Genomic DNA, 16,971 nt, shown 5'->3' with positions numbered 1-16,971 from the left:
TGAAATGTTTGCCCAAGAGAGAAAATGCTTTTGCAGTTTTTCTTTTTTTAATAAGCTAGATTTAGTTACGCATTCATTGAACTCACACTCTGTATCAAAACAACACAGCGCCCATTTATTTTTCTCTAAACTTTGTATTATTCTTTCATTATTCTTTATGTGCATTTAAAAAAGAAAAAAGTCTTCAACTTTAGATGCTAAGGGTATGTCTTTACTGATGGTGACAAATTCGCTGCCATCAGATCAATTTCTTGGGATTGATTGAGTGGAAGTGAAGACCCGCTCAATCGATCTGGAAATCAACTTAATAAATCCACCCCCAGAAAAAGAGTAACGCTGCATTGACAGGAACACATTTGCTGTTGGTGCAGCATAGTGGAGACAGTGTGCAGAACAGACTTTAGGAAGTCAACAGTAGATATGCAAGCTACTCTACATAGCTTGCATATTTCCCGTTGACTGCCACCAAATTTGCCGGTAAGTGTAGACCAGGCCTAAATCTAGCAGTGATCTGAGGCCCAAATCTTCAATGGTATTCAGGACCCTATCTCCCACTGATAAAAAATACCTTTGAGGATCAGGGCTTAGAAGATTAAACTGCATTTTTAAGCAATAGCAGTGAGGTGCATGTGTGTAAATATCAATCAATCAGGCTTCATCCTATGTACTATGCACAGAAAGATGGACTTATCTTTCTGAGTAAGAGCTACTGAATTCCCATGTCTATAAATTGATCTGAATGTACCCAAATACTAGCTGAAGCATAAGGTGATGGAGATGGGGATATGAATTCTGGGTCACTGATAAATATGGACAATTCAATCATGTCAAATGCCAGAGCTTTGCTCTCAGCATAATATGCATCTCATATCTGCTGTATGTCCTGCTGTAGAGAATACTGCTGTCAAGAGCCTGCTAAGATGTGTAACATCGTCCGTGTAATTTGATATAATGTGAAATGCAACTAGTGGCACAGAAATTTACCACACGCACATACATGTATGGAATAAATTATTTGCAAAATGGTCTTCCTAACAAGCCTTGGCTCCCTGTTTGTTGTTTATAGAAAGATGTAAAAAATGTACAAACAATTCATTCAGTAAACTGAGCCCCTTTTCCTATTCACCAGTAGTCTGCAAACACACTGGAAGTGCAAGCTTTTGTGAGCATCTCCATTATTCAGATGGCTCACGGAATGTTGTGTGTGAACAAATTCCATCCTAAAGAATGTTCACAAACCGGTTGCTTTTGTGAGCATTTCAGTGCTCATTTGGTAATTTGCTATCTGTGGTTAGTCATCTTTGTCACCGGATATTATTTTTGTTCCCTAATTGAGTTACCTAATATTTCTAAACACTTTTGTCAGTGTGAAAGATGCCATCTTTACTGACACACCAGGGACCTTCAGCGCTAAATGCATAAGCAGCTATAGCTTGAGCTAAAGCGCTCATCCTACAGCTCCAACAGACTCAGCCATCGAGAGAGACCTCTCACACACATTCACACTTGGATAATGAGAAGGGGTTTAGTCAAAATTCTAGTCATTAGTGCGCTACGTTTTGCTCGCTCTTTATGTTCCTCCCATCTTCGATAATGCACAAGAGAAAAATGTGAAAGATGGCCACCATACCACTTCCATGCCTGCTCACACCTTCACAGGCATCATGTTTCCCAGCAACATATTTGTTTTTCATATGTTTTAAGTGAAAAACAAACATCATCTCACATTATGCAGAAAAGCCAAATCTCCAGGCTGTGAAACTGTCTTAAACAAGACTCTTTGAGTGAACCTTTGTGAAAATGTGTCCTCACTTCCACCTGTCTCTGCTTACTATGAGCCAGATCCAGTTCAGGCTAGATGAGCACAATGGTCCCTTCTCAATCTGTGACACAAGAGCCTATCCTGAGTATCAAACCATTTGTTGGTAATCTCCATGAGGGGTCTAAGGAGCAGGAACCTTCCTCCTCAGCTGGCAGAAGGTCTGCAGCTGCACCTGCTTGAAAGGAGAGGACTGAGGATCCATGCAGCACAAGCTCCATGCTCTACCTTGCCCCCCCATCTAAACCTGCATTGTCATATGTAGGCCAATGGAGTTGGGCTCTCAACCACATATTGTAGGTCACACTGCGATACTTTCCAAAATGGACTCCCTGTGCAGCAGAACCGTACTGATGCAGAGAGACATTTGACCGGCCAGAATCAGGTCTGAATTTACATCTCCATTTGGTGATCTTATAAAATACCCATAAAACTTGTTCTGAAGGAGCTACAACAGGCTGGTAAATTCCAAGAACATGATCTCCCTGAAATATGCAGGAGAAGGGATGTTCTGAACATTAAAATGAAGATAAAAGAGTACAAGTCATTCAAATGATCCCTGTTTGAAGAAAGCTATTTCTGCATTTTGCAGAGGAAAGTAAAAACACTGTTTAATACACCAGAAATGGGATAGAAACATGAAAGATGAAAGATTAGCAATGAAAATTGTGCTGGGGTAGGACACAAACTATTTTTCTTAATTCAAAGAAGAAAGCAAACAGCAAAAGAAGATACTTTTTTTTTTTTTTTAATTTCGTACACCTGGCTTTGAAAAACCTTTTCTAAAGATGTTAATGGACTCAAACTCTCTGCCATATAAGCCATTATTTGTCCTCTTACTGGCTTAATTCTGTAGAGTGCACATCTAAGGCAACTCTTTTTGTGCTTCACCTGAAAAAAAAATTCTTGTGGTATTACAGTTTGCTTTCTTTGCTATGAATCCTAGATTTGCACAGTGAGGGTCCAATCCTGAGAGGAGCTGAGCTCCTCCTGCAAGGGACTGAGTGCCCTGTATCCTCACTGAGGCTCATGAGAATTGAAGGTGCCCAGCATTTTACAGGATCAGGACCTTGGGGCTCTATTTAAATAGTTTTCTCCGCTCATCCTCTAGAGCAGGGGTGGGGAACCTTTTTTCTGGCAAGGGCCTGATGGTGGCCCTGGCGGCGGGGGGGAGTTTGGCGGCGGCGGCGCGGTTTCACGGCGGCGGCGGGGTTCCGTGGAGGGTGGGGGCGAACGGCGGCAGGGTTTCGGCGGCGGGCACTGTCCCCACCCTCCACGGAACCCCGCCGCCACCGAATTCCCCCCTGCCGCCGCTGAATTACCGCCAAATTACCCCCCACCACCAGGGACGTTCCCCACCCCTGCTCTAGAGGAATAGACAGGCATGTTGACTGCATAGTAGTCACTTAAAAGAGATACAAAATGTATGATTAGCAAGTGGATGGATTTTTGCTGACTAATTGTGCATGGACTCCAAGAAACAGTCAGAAAAGAAACTCTTTTGGGTACAGAAAGGAATAATGAACGTATTAAAGTCAACTATAAACACACTGAGCCAGATTCTGCCATCCTTACGCGTGTTGGGCCAGAGCCTCATATGCTATAAATTGGCATAGCTACACTGATTTCTAAAATATGCTACAATGACGTTTAAGAGATGCTTTAGCACAGCCAGACATCATGTGCTTGATGCAGGAATCACTGGGTGAAATTCTATGGCCTTTGTTATGCAGAAGAGCAGCCCAGGTGGTCATAATGGTCCCTTTAATGACTTCAGATCTACAAATCTATGAATCAGTGTAGCCAACTGAGGATCCAGCCTGTTGAACCTACTTGGTGAATAATCCTATTGAAATTAATAGGACTTCTCATAGAGTAAGGTATTAGTTAACATGTATGTGGGTGACAGAACCCAGCTATTTACATGGGACTCAGAAAAGAGGAAGTAGTTTTCTTCAGTGCATAGTAAATAGCAACTACTTTGCTTTGAGGAGATAAGTTGGGAGAACTGCTGAGCTACAGGCTACTCAATCTTTTCCCACTTCTGATACCTTAATTATTTCTGCCTTTACATCCTCTGCTAGCAAAGCTATTTCTTATTCAGAGGTGATGGGTCTACAGAGTATACATTCACTGAAATCAAATAAAGGTCCATAAGGTAAAAGAGATAGTGACAAAGGTAGCTGTGCCATTGTTCTCTATGCAGCTCTGCTGTAGCTCTGTAGTATTGTTCTCTATGAATACATTCCTATTTAGAAAGCACATGGATTCCTCAGTGGATTTTTTGCTACCTTAGTGACCAGGATATCATAAAATGGACGCAGAGAAAGCCAAGCAACTGACACTTTCCTTGTACTTTCAACAAAAAACACATTTACTAAAAAGAAAATAGTTGGAACAAACTAATAAAGCATTCACTAATACATCAATCTTTATGTACAAATTCTCACCCTCTTCCTTGATGGTGTCAATGTTGGGTTAACCTAGGGTTTGTTGCCAGTAGCAAGGCAAAACTCCCATTCATCTCAAGTAGAAAAGGATTCCCGGAGTTGGTCCGATGTCTGCTCCCATTTCTCTGTTCTCTTGTCCCTTTCACATTGCTATGATTTCTTGCCCAATAAGGCACCATTCACCATGAGGAAGGGGAGCAAAGTTGAGCATTAAGTAACATGGCTAGAAGAACACACACTGATTCTCACTCTTTCTTGAGTCATTAGATAACACAGAATATGAATAGAGTGGCTGATCTAATTTAGAAATACTTCGCCAGATTCTCTGAACTGACTGAGGCACAAGTTTCAACAGGACGACTTGCACAGTAAGGTTCAGCTTAGTGGTCCTGATTCCCCATTGCCACGTATCTTGTGGAGTCATCTTTGCCCATGCAGAATGGGTCTAAAATGTAAACAAATCAGAGTGGGAACAATTTACACCCACTTTGTACTGGGCTAAAAGACAATGGACAATCTGGGCCCATGTATGCAAACCTGGTAGAATCAGGATCTTTATTAGCATCCCACAATGGGAAATACTAAGATTAGCCCAAGGGTCCATGGCTCCAATTCTCATGTCCTGCTGAACTGTGCTCAGTTGAAGACTCAAAGGGAGAAGGAGGGGGGAATGGTAGTTTTTGCAAAAGGTGATTCACAGCACCGTTGTAGGCTATCTTATGCTCACCTGCCCAAAGACCCAAAGGGCCATATTGGCAGCAGGGAACAGAGCACCCCCGCTTTCCCTTGGCCACTCCCCTTTGCCAGGGATGCAGTGGGGTGTGGGGCAGAGATGTTACATTCACTCTGCCTCTCCCTACACAACGGAAATTCTCAGCTGGCCATATCCTCTGGTTTTATAGCCCCTTTATGCTGAAAGAGCGCCAAAAGGAGCTATGGCAGGCTGAGAAGTGGCTCTCATATATCTTTACTAAGATGAATGTAAGATTCATGAAAGAGGCTAAAGTAAAGAAGTAAATGGAGAGCACTGCAGCTTAAACCCCTCCGTTTATCCATAGAACAGGTATCTGCTTTGCAATATTTCTCACACACCACTTTGCGAACATGAATCAATTGCATTCTGTACAGAGCACAAGAAGATTTCAATCTCTCCTGAAAGGTGATTCCACCCTTAACCCTTCCATGACGGCCAGCAGTGCCAATATCTGTTGTGAAGTACATGAATATTTTCAAATGGTTTTGAATGAGATGATCTCCTAAACAACCAGCAAACCTTGGCACACTTGACTTCCTTCACAGTCACTTTTCTCAGGCTTTTTAGGCTGCGCCTCTGAGATAAGCCCAGGCTACCATATATATGGTTTTTAACATCATTACTGCAGGAGTTTACTTCCGCTCAATTGGCTGGTTGCATAACCCTTACAAAACAATGTCAGTGCTGCTCTCTGGCCCAGACAGCAAAGATATGTGCATGTGTGTATAAAAAAGGAGACTAATAATATCATTCTGATTGTATTTTACATAATCTGATCCATCTCCCTCTACCTCATTAGGATTAAAAATAACTCTTTAAAACAGTGCAAACTCAGTGTGTTGTGAACAAATTGACTCAATGTGACAAAAAATGTGAAGAGGAGAATGTTTTCATTTGCTCATATACCAATGCTTGGAGTCTGGGTACAAATAAGAGAAACTGGAAAGTCTCATTGATAAAAAGAAATTTGATATAATTGATTTTACTAAACCTACAGAGACAATCCCCATGATTGGAATGTTCACGACACAGTTACAACTTGTTGAGGACAGACAGAATGGGTTCATTTCCCAAAGCTGAGAAAAATTATGAGCAAAATTGATTTGGAGGGAGAATTTGGGCAGAAAAATGTGAATGAAAATTGGGAGTTATTTAAAAAGACTTTATAGATGGCCAATTTTGACTAAAAGCCCATCCTGTTTCAGTGATGAAGTAAGGGCAGTAATTAGGAACATAAAAACAATTTATAACAAATAGCAAAAAGGAAAAATACATAGCAATCAATACAAATTAGAGGTTATGAAATGTAGAAAATTGACAGGGAAGCTAAAGACATCAGGGAAAAATTCATGGCTGGCAGGGCTATGGGCCAATAAAAAGTCTTTTAAAAATATATTAGAAACAAAGGAAATTCTAGTAATGGCATTGTTATAGGCTCATTATTAGATGGAGATGGTAAAATTGTAGTTAATGATGCAGAAAAGGTAGAAGTGTTCAATAAATATTTTGCTCTGTTTTTGGAAACAAGCAGGATGATGTACTTGTATCACATGAGGATGAAGAAGTACTATCTAGTTCACTAGTAATTAAGGATGATGTTAAACAATATTTAATAAGGGAAAACATTTTTAAAACAGCAAACCCAAATAGCTTGCAGCCAAGAGTCCCCAAAGAGTTGCCTGAGGAGACCACTGACCTATTAATGTTAATTTTTAATAAATTTTGGAATACCAGGGAAATTCCAAAAGACTGGAAGAGTGCTAATGTAGTGCCAATATTCAAAAAGGGCAAATGGGATGTCTCCGGTAACTACAAGCTGGTTAGCTTGTTATCAGTCATGGATAAAATAATGGAAATGCTGATACAGGAGTGACTTTATAAAGACTGAAAGAATATGAATGTAATTAAAGCCAGTCAACATGTTTTTATAGAAAATAGGTCTTGTCAAACAAACCTGATTCTATATTCTTTGATAGATGTAATATACTTAGACTTTGGTAAGCCATTTGATTTAGAATCACTCAACATTCTGATGGAAAAATTAGCATTATATTGTATCAATTAAGCCCAAGGAAAATAGATTAGGAACTTATTAACTGAAAGATGTGAAAAAGTAGTTGTCAATGGGGAATTATCATAGAAAGAGGGTGTTTTTACTGGGGTCCCTCAGGGACCAGTACTAGGCCAATGCTATTCAATGTTTTCATCAATGTCACTGCTGATAAAATGTGCAGATGACACAAAGATTGGAAGAAAAGTAAATGATGATGACAGGGCAGTAACATAAAGTGCCCTAGATTCCTTGATAAGCTGGGTCCATTTCAACAAAACATTTTAACAGAGCCAATTGCAAGGTCATGAATTTAGGAACAAGGAAGGCAGGCCATACACACAGAATGAGGGATATATCCTGGAAAACAGTGAGTGAAAAGGATTCAGGGGATATTGTAGACAAGCAACTCAACATGGGCTTCCAGTACAATGCTGTGGCAAAACCTAATGCAATCCTTGGATATGTAAACAGGGGAGTAGGAGTAAGGAGGTGATTTTACCTCTGTATATGGTATTGGTGAGACTGATACTGGAATACTACATGCAATTCCAGTGCACACATTTTAAAAAAGATGTTGAAAAATTGGAGAAGTTACCCAAAGACTGGAGAAAATGTGAGAGTTGTAAAAAACTCAATCTGTTTAGTTTATCAGAAAGAAAATGGAGAGATGGCTTGATTAAAATGTTTAAGTACCTTCACCAGGAGAAAATACTGAGGGCTAAAGGGCTCTTCATTCTATCTGAGCAAGGCATAACAAGAACTAATGGCTAGAAGCTGAAGTCAGAAAAATACAAATTAGAGATAAGGCTCAAACTTTTAACGGTCAGACTGACTAACCACTGCAACAAAAAACCAAGCAAAGTGGTGGATTCTCCATCTCCTAATGTCTTCAGATCAAGACTGAATGCCTTTCTGGAAGACAAGCATTAGCCAAACACAAATTATTGGGCTCAGTACAGGGGTAAATGGGTGAAATTTAATGGCCTGTGAAATATAAATCAAAGCAGATGATCTAATGGTCCCTTCTGTCCTTAAACTTTATAACTGTCTGAAATTCACTTGCCCATGATTGGAGCAGAGTTTAAGATTCTAGGGGCATAGACAAGCAGTGGATCAATCTGATAGAATTATGTTCTGGGTAGGTGTTTACATTCCTTAGATCACAGCATTGAAAGAAAAACTGATGGAGAAAAAGGGCTGCTAACTGACTCTTTTGATAAGAGGCTACTCAGGGTCAGCTTAAACATTATCATCTTGAATAGTTTATAAAGCAAATAAATTCAGGCTGGATAGCAGAAACTCTCCTCCTCTCCAATAGAGTCTAAGTAGCGTTGAAGCTATACTACTACTACTACTCATAAGCCACCGAGTTAGTATGAATGGCCTAATTGGCACTGCATGTGATGTCCCTTATGAGCAAGTTCTCATCTAATCATGTCTACAGTTTCTAGGGGCAAGCCTGGGGAATGGGGAAAACAGTCACTTATTTCTTCTCTGCTGCCACTGCACTAACCTGCCAGTCAATCTCACACTCCTGCTTACCATCACTTGTGAACAAGACCCCTAGATGCTTAAACTCTTCCACATTAAATACATTAAGCTCTATCATCCTTAACGTATTTATCGTTACAACACCCTTGTGAGGTAGGGAGGTGTTTTTATATCTTGTTATCTGTTTACAGTAAGAAATGTTTACATGTCTGATGGTGGTCGAAGACAGAACAATCCAGGAAACAAACCTGCGAGGAAATGTTTCATTTTAACCTCTTTATGAAACACTAGAAACAGAGCTAATAATTCAAGGCTCAGTTTTGCCGCCGAGACTCAGCCCAATAGCAGGGTTTGGTGGCGAATCACACCAGCCCAGAGGGAGCGCTGGGGAACATTCTCCTTCCCAGAACTCCTGCAGGTGTGAGCTGCATGCTCACTCCTACAGCACCTGGTTAGGATGCATTTTACTGCCTGCTGTGCAGGCAGCTGGATCCCCTAGCTGCTCTAGGAGAGGAGCAGCAATTGCTCACCTTCTCCCTGTTGCTAGGGGAGTAAGTTGGAAGTCCCTGTGCTTGCTTAAATGCAGGAACTGGAATTTTGCATGTCTTAAGTCAGGATCAGACAAGTGGCTACATAGCTGCTTGTGGCCCACCTCTGACTGAGAACCTGCATAAGAGAGAGACAGACTCTGGCCCTTTGCTGTTAAATACCAGGGGTGAAATCCTGGCTCCACCTCAGTCAATGGCAAAACTCCCATCGGCTTAAATGAAGCCAGTATTTCACCCCGAACTGGGGTTAGGCACCCAACTCCCAGTGGCTTTCGGGTCGGGTACCCATTGCCTAAGGTACTTTGTAAATCCCAGCTCAAGTCATTATGCTGTTCCCCACTTACATGTTTTTGAGGCCCTTTAAAGAACTGCTCTGAAAATGAGACCATACTTACTTCTTGGTAAGAATTAGGGAGAACTTGGTGCTAACTCTTAAATATTCATCTGCTATTTTCTGTGCTTTCCCTTAATACTCTTCTGTTCATTTTATCACTGTGTGGTTAAACTGTATTATTTACAGTTTCATAGCTTCAGCCTTCTGACTACATTTGGTCCTGAATCTTGAGCTCATGATGTCTAGAACAGTTTGAGGCTCCTGTGATGTTACTGGGTATTATTCTTTGTCATGGAAACAGGACAGCACTGGTACAGGGCCAAGCTAGGGAACTAGGTTATGGCCTTCTGACTGTGTTGACCCCTCTGCATTCCAAAACCAACATCAAGCCTCCACCAGTGGGCTGTTTGCCTCCTTAAAGGTAACCTTTTGCTCAAGTGCATTCATGGTATGCCGGCGATCAGCTCCTTCAAAATTCCTCTCAATCTTCAGGAATAGAAAAACGAAGCATCTCTTTCTTTTTTTAAATGGGAACCTGATGTTATTTAAGGGAATTGACATTTTCCTGCAGGATAGGATACAGTTTCAATCCTCAAGGCTGTATAATCTCCTTAAGGCTCCCACACTGTCAAAACAGAACGGACAAACCCATGCAATTTTCTCTGATCTGGAGCCCAGTAATTATAATACATTACATTAAAGGGATTTCTTTGATCATTTAGCTGAATGCTTAATAAACCTGACACTAGAAAGACAGGATCTCTATTAAGTCCGATCCTTTCCATATTGAGAAGAATTGCTAATCTATATAATAAGATTCCAGGATTGTCACTCTGTAAGTGTGTCACTTTGGAGCCTAGAATATCTGTTGAGTCAGTGTGAAGTGACAGAAAGAGCCACAAGCACAGCCGAGAGCTCTTTTGTTTAGAATATTACCAGCTTCAATAATCACTGGGATCTGGGATCTGTTACCATCCAATTTTTAAGTTCTCAGCCATTTTCATCTTTTTTACACACATGACTATCAATTACACTCATTTGACAGCACTGGGCTTTCAGCCATTAGTAGTCAATAAATGCAAACAGAACAAAACAATGATCAGGGAAAACACCCTTTGTTCTATGATCATTTTGCCTCTGGGACAGAGCTCTTTTCTTAATGAGAGCATTGGTATGGTGCTTTCGATCATGCTGACAGTGGCAGTTTAACAACCAGAACAGTAATTTTTATTTCTTTTCTCCTTGTAACCAAAATGATACATATTCATATTTAAATGTAACTTTCTTTGCGCTGCTTTTCCACATCATCATCATCATAGTGGTGGAGCTCCCCGGCAGGTGACCCGAGGCACACAACAGCAAGAGATATACAGTGAGAATGCTTTGCAGGACAATGATTAGTGAAGGATCATTACAAGATGTGCAGGTTGCCATAAAGGCCTGTCAAGGGCTTTAAAAAATCACAGGCAAATGAGGCACTGCATGGGAAAACACATAAGCCATATCACCCATCTCTAGAGGAAATGAGTTTAAAATCTGTTCTCTTGGGCTTTCATTTCTCTGATTTATTGGTTTGTAATTATATCTGTCTTGATATTAAGGAACCCTACTGATAATGAGTGTTTCCAACTGTAAATCATTGTAGCCATTGCTGTTCTATTGACCTGATCCTGAACTCTGTTCCCAGACAAAACTGCTATCGATGTCAGTAAACTCAGAATCATGCCTAATAGCCAGACACATAGAATAATAGAAGATTAGGGTTAGAAGAGACCTCAGGAGGTCATCTAATCCAACCACCTGCTCAAAGCAGGACCAACCTCAATTAAATTATCCCAGACAGGGTTTTGTCAAGCTGCATTTTAAAAGCCTCTAAAGATGGAGATTCCACCACCTCCCTAGGTAACCCATTCCAGTGCTTCATCACCCTCCTAGTGAAAAACTTTTTCCTAATATCCAACCTAGACCTCCCCCACTGCAACTTGAGACCATTGCTCTTTGTTCTGTCATCTGCCACCACTGAGAACAGCCTAGTTCCATCCTTCTTGGATCCTCTTTCAGTTAGTTAAAGGCTGCTATCAAATCCCCCCTCATGTTTCTCTTCTGCAGACTAAACAAACCTAGTTCCCTCAGCCTCTCCTCATAAGTCATGTCCTCCAGCCCGCTAATCACTTTCGTTGCCCTCTGCTGGACTCTTTCCAATTTGTCCACATCCTTCCTGTAGTGGGGGGCCCAAAACTGGACACAATACTCCAGATGTAGCCTCACCAGTGCCGAATAGAGAGGAATAATCACTTCCCTTGATCTGCTGGCAATGCTCCTATTAATGCAGCCCAATATGCCATTAGTCTTCTTGGCAACAAGCGCACAGTGTTGACTCATATCCAGCTTCTTGTCCACTGTTACCCCCTGGTCCTTTTCTACCAAAGTGCTGCCTAGCCAGTTGGTCCCCAGTCTATAGCAATGTATGGGATTCTTCCATCCTAAGTGCAGGACTCTGCATTTGTCCTTGTTGAACATCATCAGATTTCTTTTGGCCCAATCCTCTAATTTTTCTAGGTCACTCCTACCCTACATACTATCCCTGCCCTCCAGTGTATCTACCACTCCCCCCAGCTTAGTGCCATCTGCAAACTTACTGAGGGTGCAATCTACCCCATCCTCCAGATCATTAATGAAGATGTTGAATAAAACTGGCACCAGCACTGACTCCTGGGGCACTCTGCTTGTTACTGGCTGCTAACTAGACATCGAGCTGTTGATCACTACCTATTGAGTCCGATGATCTAGCCAGCTTTTTATCCACCTTCTAGTCCATTCATCAAACCCATACTTCTTTAACTTACTGATAAAAATACTGTGGGAGACTGTATCAAAAGCTTTGCTAAAGTCAAGGTATCTCACGTCCACTGCTTTTCCCATATCAACAGAGTCAGTCATCTCATCATAGAAGGCAATCAGGTTGGTCAGACATGACTTGCCCTTGGTGAATCCATGCTGACTGTTTCTGATCACCTTACTCTCTTCCAAGTGCCTCATAATGGATTCCTTTAGGACCTGCTTCATGATTTTTCCAGGGACTGAGGCGAGGCTAACCAGTCTTTAGTTTCCCAGATCCTCCTCCTTCCCTTTTTCGAAGATGGGCACTATATTTGCCCATCATCAAATATAAATATAGATATAAATATAGCATATATTCAAAATCCAGCAAAGCACTTGCTAATACACGTAACTTTAACTTAAAGGGGCCTGTGTTACTGGATCTGGTTTGGTTTGGCACCAGTTAAAAAGTTTTTATTGCATGGGTTTAGGGAGGTGGAGGATGACAAAGGAAACAATAAATCCAGTTAGTGATCAAAGAGGCCTCTCTCTAAGGGTCTAATCCAAAATCTATTCTCAAGGACTTCAGTGTGTTTAGGATCAGGCTTTAAGGGCCAAACTTTCAAAGGTATTTAGGTGCCTAAAGATGCAGATAGACACCTAATGGCATTCTCAAAAGGGCCTAAAGCAGGTTAGGTATCTAACTCCCATTGAAATCAACCTTTGGAAATCTGTGCCGAAGGGCTCCCCTTCAGAGTTTACAGGATGAAAAGAAATCACCCATGACTGGAGAATGAAGAAAGGTCTCAAATTCTTGCACAATCCTAGATTCTGATTTCTTAATGCAACTGACAGTAAAGTTACCTGCACACACTTATCGCTTATGGCCAGAAATAGGAGAGAGGATGGGAATGGTCCTTTTCTGATTTGTGAGGGCCAATGAGTGTGACTATGGGGAAAAAAGTCATTTATATGCTGTTACCAAAATAAACCCCATCAGAATTCAAATAACTGCTTAAAAGTGAATTGGACCAAACTGAATGGACATCAAAGCAATTTTCTCTAGTAAATGAAATGAGAGGAAGCAGTGAATGCATACAGCACACTTTCCATTGTAAAATGCTCACCTTATTAAGGCATTCAAGGGTCTCTTTTAGCATCTGCTGATATTCACATTCATTTCTGTACCTGTAAATAGGACAAAAAAGATGAAGTCGAATGGCTTATCTCATCACATACACAGTATCTATAATATCCATCTACAATATCTTGCAATATAGAATCTTTACATTTAAGTTGACTATGAATCTTGACAGGGTCCACAAAGGTTTATTAGATCTGTAGCTTCAGATTCTGAGTGTAATTCTTGTTTTGATTAAGTCTCTGTACTTTTTTCATTAAGCAACAAACACAATTAAGTGGATAGATGTTTGCCATGACCTCTCCAAAAAAGACCAAGGATAGATTCCCATAAAATGTCAGTGATTTACATTATACAAAACTACATCAAACAATAGTGCTCACCATTTACCAATAGTTACCAGACTGTATAGCGTCAGTATTTCATTCTACTATTATAGGAGATAACTGTGATAGTGCATCCAGGATAATCTGGTGTGGTACAGTAATCACTGATAAATGTTGACATTGTAGTTGTGCCCATTATAAATAATGCTGCAATTTGTGATGTACAGTTGCTTTCAATGGGAGTAAAAAGTATAGGATCAGGATATATTTTGATTTTCTTCGGATCTGAGTCTTCTTTTTTAATACCATCCACCATTTTATATTGTTCATAAACTCCAGTACAGATTTTAATGAGCATATTATTTAACATTGCCTGCTGAAACTAAAAAAAACAAATGAACTTTTACATGCCATTATAATATATATCTATATATATGTACACAAACACACACATATGTATATGTGAAGTTTCCTGTATTAGGGAAAATTGGAAATAAATAAATAAGAAAATGATATCATTTGTGCTTTGCTTCTCTCTGAATGAAAATAAACATGGCACACAAGGTTATATTTTAAGAATTTCAGCTTTGTATTTTAATGTACATAGAGTTCTCCACCAAGAAGAGAATCACCTAAAGGGTGATTTATTGATTGTAGTTCTTCCTTTGGAGATGGCATAAAAGAATCCTGCTGAGGATTATTCTCCTCTGTTCCTTTAAGAAAAGCAAGACTGTAAATAAAATGCTTAACAGGAGAAGTAATTTAATTAGATGATGTAATTAAAAAACAATTAGAAACATACAATACAACAAGATTTTATCATCAAATACTGAACAAATTGCTCGTCAAAGCCAAGCTGTTGCTGGTGGCTGAAACGTGAGATAACTACAGCCTGTCTGCTTATTCCTCACTCCCTGCAGTAATTTCTACTACAGAAGTATAGGAAATTACCATCTTTTCATCATCTACTTTAAACATTTTAAAATATGGTTAGTCAGCCCTGGGAATGGATATCTTCTGTTTATCAATAGAGTAGGTATAACACAGGCTATGGCAGGGAACATTTCCTCATACTGCCTGAGGCTTAACTGGGGAGGAAAGCATCAAAGAGTCAGAAGAAAGTTCTCTCTCCCTGTTAATTTAATCCTTCAACTCTCTCCTGAAATCATCAATTCATTCCAGGTGAGTTGATGGTTTCCAAGATACCTGTCCAGTCACTAGGTAATTCCTTTCGTTAAATGCTAGATTCATTCTCTCCTGTCAAAGCTGTTCCATTTTGTATAAAATACTTAAATATTCATTGGAGCATGGACTGGAACCTGGGTCTCCTAGGAGAGTGCACTAACCACTAGGCTATAGAGTCATTCTCACCCTCTTTCTGACCCAATAACTATTGAGAGAGATCCACTCCGAGAAAACCCTATAGCCCTGTAATTAGTCACTCGTGGGAGGAGGAAGACTCTGCTCCCAATGAGGTAGCATGGGAATTTGTGCCCTAGTCTCCTGCATCTTGGGGAGTGAACTAACCACTGGGCTATTGAGAAAGGACTGATCTGGCATAGACACCTACGTGCAGGAAAGGGTTCACAGCTGCGAATCCCTAGAAGAGGAAAGCACTTCTTCCAGCCCAGGTTGAAGTGCCTAACTCCCTTTGAGGGGTGGGGCATAGATCACACTCCAGTCTCGGTTGCCATTTCCCACTAGACAGTGGGAATTTAGGCAGCTCCCTGCTCAGCACACACTTCTGTGAATCCCAATCATAAGGCCCCTCATTCTCCACATGCTTCTCAAGGAGGGAATCTGGGTGTCTAACTTGGGGCGAGGACTCCCCTAGGCAGCAGAGTGCCTACAGTTAAGCACCACATTGCTGAGCCTGACTACCCTTTGTGGGTCTCACCTTAAGTGACTTGCCCCTGGTCACACAGGAAGTTGGTGGTAGAGTTGGGAGTTGAAAGTGGGTTGTACCATGTCCTAGGCTAGCACCCAACAAATGGACCATCCTGTCTCTCTGCAGACCCCTTACAAATGTGAAAGGGGTGGGGGTGGGGCTAAATAAACCTCATCACAGTATTGTAAGGGCAGGACGCAATGCTATTATTCAGTGTCAGTAGTGAACTGGGAACTGCTAGCAAACTGGTAAAAAAATTAAAGGGTTGCTTAGTTTCACCCTAGCTTTCATATGCTCACGACTGTTTTCTGCTGAAATGCTGTTCTATAACTTCCTAAAGCAGAGTTGTCAGTAAATCACAATAGCTGTCCAAATGTTTCACAGTAAACCAGCAAAGCTATTCATCATCTGAGTTAAGACCATATTCATTATGTAGCTTTATTAAATTGCTGACCCAAAACAAATTTTGTTAGATCTTGTAAATCTCTTCAATGTGTAGTTGACAGCAAACAGTTCATTAATTTACATAGATATATTCAGGCAACTGGGAAAAAATGAAGCAGATCATAGCACCTCATGAAAATCATACCGCCATGATAAAATGTTGCTCTCTCGGTAATATAACCAACAGAATTTAATAGAGATGAGGCTGACAGAAAGAGTCCAGATCTCAACCCCACCACAATTCAAGGCTGCTGTGATCTGTGGGGTGAGGGGCTGTCTTGATTCTGGTTCATTGTTGCTATTTCCATAAAGTCCCATTAACTGAAATATATTTAGCCCAAATGCGAATGGCAGAAGAAGGCTATTATAGCACACATACATTACTCCATACCACACGCTCTTGTGAGTTCATGTATCATACAAGGATAGAGCTTTACACTCAATATACTGTGATGTTACAGTGACCCATCTTCTGGAAGAGATTTAAATCACTGCCCAGTCTGTTCTGCTCTTCTCTGTATGCTAAAAGAGACTTCTGAGAAAGTCTTTCACACATACACATGGATATCACATGTTTAAATGCATGGTTACTGCCCTGGCTTTATACACTCACTATACTGCCAGGATCTTATAGTATTTGTTGACTTATAAAGTTCTTTAGTATATTTCCCATAAGAAAGGTCTATATAAAATAAAATTCTATTCTATTCGCTTTCTCTCTAGCTGTTTCTTCTATCCTGGAGCCCAATCGTGCAAAAATATGTGCATCAATAAAAAATATACAGGAAACTGCACTTCTTCAGAACTAATGTCCAGTTGACCATCCCCAAAAGTGAACAAATCACATGCTAGCAAGATTTTTGGTCTCATTTTTTATTGCCCAACTGGAGACCACCTTAAAGG

The 16,971-nt window shown here is 40.6% G+C and overlaps 1 protein-coding gene across 2 annotated transcripts in view; it reads right to left on the bottom strand.

Annotated features, from left to right (window-relative positions):
• The window catches only part of BFSP1 (beaded filament structural protein 1), a 48,243-nt gene that overhangs the window by 17,262 nt on the left and 14,010 nt on the right, over positions 1-16,971 (bottom strand). For both annotated transcript variants that reach the window (XM_067564662.1, XM_067564663.1), the window contains exon 2: positions 13,397-13,457. In XM_067564662.1, coding sequence (XP_067420763.1) covers positions 13,397-13,457 — 61 coding nt within the window. The remainder of the gene's footprint in view (positions 1-13,396; positions 13,458-16,971) is intronic.

This window comes from Emydura macquarii, unplaced genomic scaffold, assembly GCF_026122565.2.
Source record: "Emydura macquarii macquarii isolate MOO-44397 ecotype Brisbane River unplaced genomic scaffold, CSIRO-AGI_Emac_v2 contig_2676, whole genome shotgun sequence".
Classification (NCBI taxonomy): Eukaryota; Metazoa; Chordata; order Testudines; family Chelidae; genus Emydura; species Emydura macquarii.
This window is presented reverse-complemented; position numbering and strand designations above follow the sequence as displayed.